Source organism: Mus caroli, chromosome 7 (genome assembly GCF_900094665.2).
Source record: "Mus caroli chromosome 7, CAROLI_EIJ_v1.1, whole genome shotgun sequence".
NCBI lineage: Eukaryota > Metazoa > Chordata > Mammalia > Rodentia > Muridae > Mus > Mus caroli.
The window spans coordinates 9,093,189-9,097,901 of NC_034576.1; the positions used below are offsets into that span (position 1 = coordinate 9,093,189).

At 39.9% G+C, this 4,713-nt stretch overlaps 1 protein-coding gene across 1 annotated transcript; it reads left to right on the top strand.

The window, feature by feature from the left end:
* Positions 1-373: 373 nt before the first annotated feature.
* LOC110299382 (vomeronasal type-1 receptor 4-like) lies at positions 374-1,309 on the top strand (the record flags this gene model as incomplete). Its single annotated transcript, XM_021169053.1, has 1 exon — positions 374-1,309. A coding segment is annotated over exon 1 (927 nt), but the record flags the coding sequence as incomplete, so codon positions are not given.
* Between the last annotated feature and the right edge of the window lie 3,404 nt (positions 1,310-4,713).

Here is a 4,713-nt window from a genome sequence, read left to right on the forward strand (position 1 = left end):
CTATATATTGTGAAAGTGTTGCATTACAATTATTTATTTGAGCTGTAACTCTTTTTCATTTTTCACAGTCCTCATCACATCATTTTGTAGGAAACTTATTGGATGCCCTTCCATCAATATATACATTCTCAAGTACTGAGCAATTCCCAGTGACAAACATAGAAAGTAACAACTTTTGCCAAAATTCTCGGCATCAGGTATTGTTATGTGATCTAAGATGGCCTTGTACTTCTCACTTTAAAGAACTTTCTTTTTCATCCTCTCTGTAGCTCTATAGATTAATGGTGTCTTTCTTAACTGCAGGTAAAACCATTTGCTGTTGTTCGTTTATACAGAGAAGTAGTGTGACCATACTCTACAGGAAATTTTGCTGAATCATATAATGGACTTCTGGAATCTAGCAATCCGAATAATTTTCTTATCACAAATTACAATAGGAATTCTAGGAAATGTTTCTCTTTTGTTCTTTTATCTAGTCCTTTACTACAGAGAGTCTATATTAAAGCCCACAGAGTTGATTCTCATGCACCTAATGGCAGCCAATATCATAATCATTTTATCTGCTGGAGTGCCCCAAACAATAACCATTTGGGGATTGAAGCAGTTATTGAATGATTTTGGATGTAAGTTCCTATTGTACATTCATGCAATTGGTCGAAGTGTGTCTATTTTCACCACCTGCCTTTTAAGTGTGTTCCAGGCTATGACCATAAGTCCCAGGAAATTCTGTGGAAAGGATCATAAAGTCACAATTGAGAAGTACCTTGGATGTTTCATTTCCTTCCTTTGGGTCATGTACATCTTGGTAAATTTAATTTTCTTTGTGTACACATTTATCAAAAAGAATAGCAAAAATGAAACAAGAAAACGTAATTTTGGATACTGCTCCACAGTAGGAAGTGATAATATTAGTGACTCACTCTATGCAGCATTGGTGATGTGCCCTGAAGTCGTCTTTTCTGTACTCATTGCATGGTCCAGTGGCTCCATGATTGTCATTCTGTACAGACACAAGAAGAAGGTTCAATACATCTATAGAACTCGTGTTTCTAGAAGAGACTATCCTGAGTCCAGAGCCACAAGGAATATCCTGGCACAGGTGTTTACCTTCTTGGCTTTTTATACTCTCTCCTCCATGTTAAGAGGCTCCATTGCTCTTTTGCCTAATCAGAATTTGTGGCTGATGAACATCAATCACCTCACTTCTCTGTGTTTTCCAACTTTTGGACCCTTTGTTCTTATGAGCCATTACTCTTTTGTTTCCAGATTCATTTTCATCTGGTTAAGAAAAAAAATATGTTCTTTTTTTAAAATTATAACTATATAATAACATATAAGTGTTTCATGTTATCAAATTGTATGTTCATTTACCATCTTAATAAATCAATAAAGAATATTAAGGAGGTATGACCTAGTCCTTCTAAAATTAACCAAAATGATCATGGAAATTTTGCAGTTGGTTTATATAGCAGACTACATTAGTTGATCTTATCATATGTAGCCCACTGTACTCATCATCTCATAGCTACTAGAGTTTTTCTTTGCCCAGATGATATGCAATCTGCAAACCAATGGCCCAATAAAGTTGCCTTCTTGGGGCTTTCATCCTGTCATGATCCTCAGCTGCTTGCCAATTTCAGTCATATTGTGAGTACCATACTCCAAATGCAAGTAAATCTAAATTCATGGCTCCCATAAACTTATGCTTCAGTTGGCACTTCTACCAGGAGAACTATGCTATCCTGAGCCAGTACCATAAAACTTCTTCAGTGATAATTTACTGGGTATTTTTTCAGCTGCTTCAGAAAAATTCTTATTTGGCATTTCCTAAACCTATTGCATAAGTAACAAAGACTGGGAAGATGTCCATTTCTCCTAGCCACTTAGATAAAAAATTGTGGTCTATATTATTCACCTTATACCAAAATAAATTCAAATAAATTGTGCTTTTTAACTGGTCTTGAATTTTGTTTCCTAGTATTTTTTTCTTTCTTTCCTCATTTTTTATTGAACATAGACTTTTTCTCATGCAATATAATTCAAATACAATTTCCTTTCACTTTATGCATATAAATTGCTCCCTAGCTCTTTTTCCACCTGGAACCACTCTATTTCTCTCTCACACTGCAAAAGATCTGGCTTATAAAAGATAACAGAACTTACAAAATAAGTATTATAAGATCAAACAAAACCATTGTATCAAAGTTGGACAATATGCCTTCCTGTCGGTGCCAGCACCGGGTCACCTTGGGCACAGAATTGGTGGACACCCCCACAGTCCCCAGAGAACTCTCCACATAGGATCATTGATGAGTGGAACACAACATCTGCTCCAATCTAATCGCAAGGGACCTGAGACAGCAGTAGGGAAGCAGAAAACCTGCCTGACCAGGGGCACAAGTCCCTTCCAGTTGGCACCAGCACTGGGTCACCTTAGGTACAGAATCACCAGACACCCCCACAGTCCCCAGAGGACTCTCCAGTTAATCTTAGGATCACTGGTGAGTGAAACACATCTGTTCCAATCCAATTGTGAAAGGCCAGTGACAGAAGGAACAAGGACACCAGAGCCCTTCCTAACCAGAGGCTTGGGTTCCTTTTGATCACTTCTGGTCTACCTTGGTTTCCAACAGACCAGACAGCTTGATGGTCCTCAAAGGAGACACCACCTCCAGGCACTGTAACATGTCCAGGATCTTAGGACAACAGGATCCCAGGATAACAGGAGCTGGGTCACACCAGTAATTCAGGGTCTCGAGGAAGCTTGATGGCCAAAAACTCCAACACACCCAGAATCTCAGGCTCACAGGAGTCCACAATCCAAGGATCACAGAGAAAGCTGGACTCTGTGGAGTCCTGAATCAACTGGGATTATAGGAAGGACAAGCTCCAATCAGATATATTGAAGGCAGCAAGCACTTGAGATAATCAGATGGCACGAGGTAAGCATAAGAACAGAAGCAACAGAAACAAAAATTACTTGGCATAGTCAGAACCAAACTCTCCCAGCATAGAAAGTCTTTGACAAACCATCACATCACAAAAGCAAGACATGGATCTAAAGTCACTTCTCATGATGATGATGGAGGACTTTAAGAAGGAAATACAGGAAAACACAGATAAACAGCTAGAAGTCTTTAAATAGGAAAGACAGAAATTCCTTAGAGAGTTACAGGAAACCACTATCAAACAGGTTATGGAATTGAACAAAATCATCCAGGATCTAAAAATGGAAGTAGAAACAATAAAGGACACCAAAGTGAGACAAGTCTGGAGATAGAAATCCTAAGAAAAAAATCAGGAACCATAGATGTGAGCATCAGCAACAGAATACAAGAGATGGAAGAGAGAATCTTAGGTGCAGAAGATTCCATAGGGAACATGGACACAACAATCAAATAAAATGCTAAATGCAAAAAGATCCTAAATCAAAACATCCAGGAAATCCAGCACACAACGAGAATACCAAGCATACAAATAATAGGAATAGATGAGAATGAAGATTTTCAAAACATCCAGGAAATCCAGGACACAATGAGAAGACCAACCTACAGATAATAGTAGTAGACGAGAATGAAGATTTTCAACTTAAAGGGCCAGAAGATATCTTCAACAAAATTATGGAAGAAAACTTCACACACCTAAAGAAAGAGATGCCCATGAACATACAAGAAGCCTACAGAACTCCAAATATCCTAGACCAGAAAAGAAATTCCTCCTGACACATAATCATCTGAACAAAAACTGCACTAAATAAAGACAGAATATTAAAGCAGTAAAGGAAAAAGGTCAAGAATAGGGAAGAGCATGAGAGAAATGAGGGCCAGTGACAGGCCCAAACTGTAATCCAGGTGAAGGAGACGCCTGGGGCCCTGACACTGGTACTGATGCTGTGATGTGCTTACAGACTGGGACTAGCATGGTTGCCCTCTGAGAGACTCAACAAGCAGCTGAGTCAGATGAAGATACTAGTATCCAAAAAATGGATGGAAGCCAGGGACCCCTGTAGTTGTATTGGGGAAAAGCTGGAGGAAGCTGAGTGGGCAGGGTGGCCCCAAGTGAAGACCAGCAGTCTCAGTTGTCCTGAACTCTCAAGATATCTCAGAAACTGAGCCACCAGTCAGGCAGCATACACCAGCTGATAATGAGACCCCCCAGACATAGATATAGTAGAAGGCTGCCTGGTCTTGCCTTAGTGTGAGAAGTTGCACCTAACCTTCAAGAGACTTGAGGCCCCAGAAAGAGAGTAGGTCTGGTTGGCTGGGTGCCGTGGACTGGCCTCAGTTGGCCTCCCTTAATCTGCAGGAATTTAGGGTTCCGGACTTGTGGGCAAGGAGTTGGCGACTAAAATGGGGACAAACAGACATGGACACAAGACACAAGAGAGTGCTGTATCTGGATGTAATTTGTCTTACCCGCTTCTATAGTGAGCAGAGTCCCATCTTTATGGGGCTTTGATTTGCATTCATTCATCCAAGGTTCTCTTCACCACAGCGTGGGCAGGAATCTGGAGGAAGGTCCTTCTCGTTTCCCGAGGGATTTTTACAATCCTTCCTCAGGTGTCCGGGTGTTTTGTTTTGTTTTGTTTGTTTGTTTGTTTGTTTTGTTTTTGTTTTTGTTTTGTTTTTTGATTTCAACAAAACCATGTAGCTTCATTCTCCTGAGAACACTTTTCATTCTCACAGGTGTTCTTAAAATAGGTGCTGAGATTCT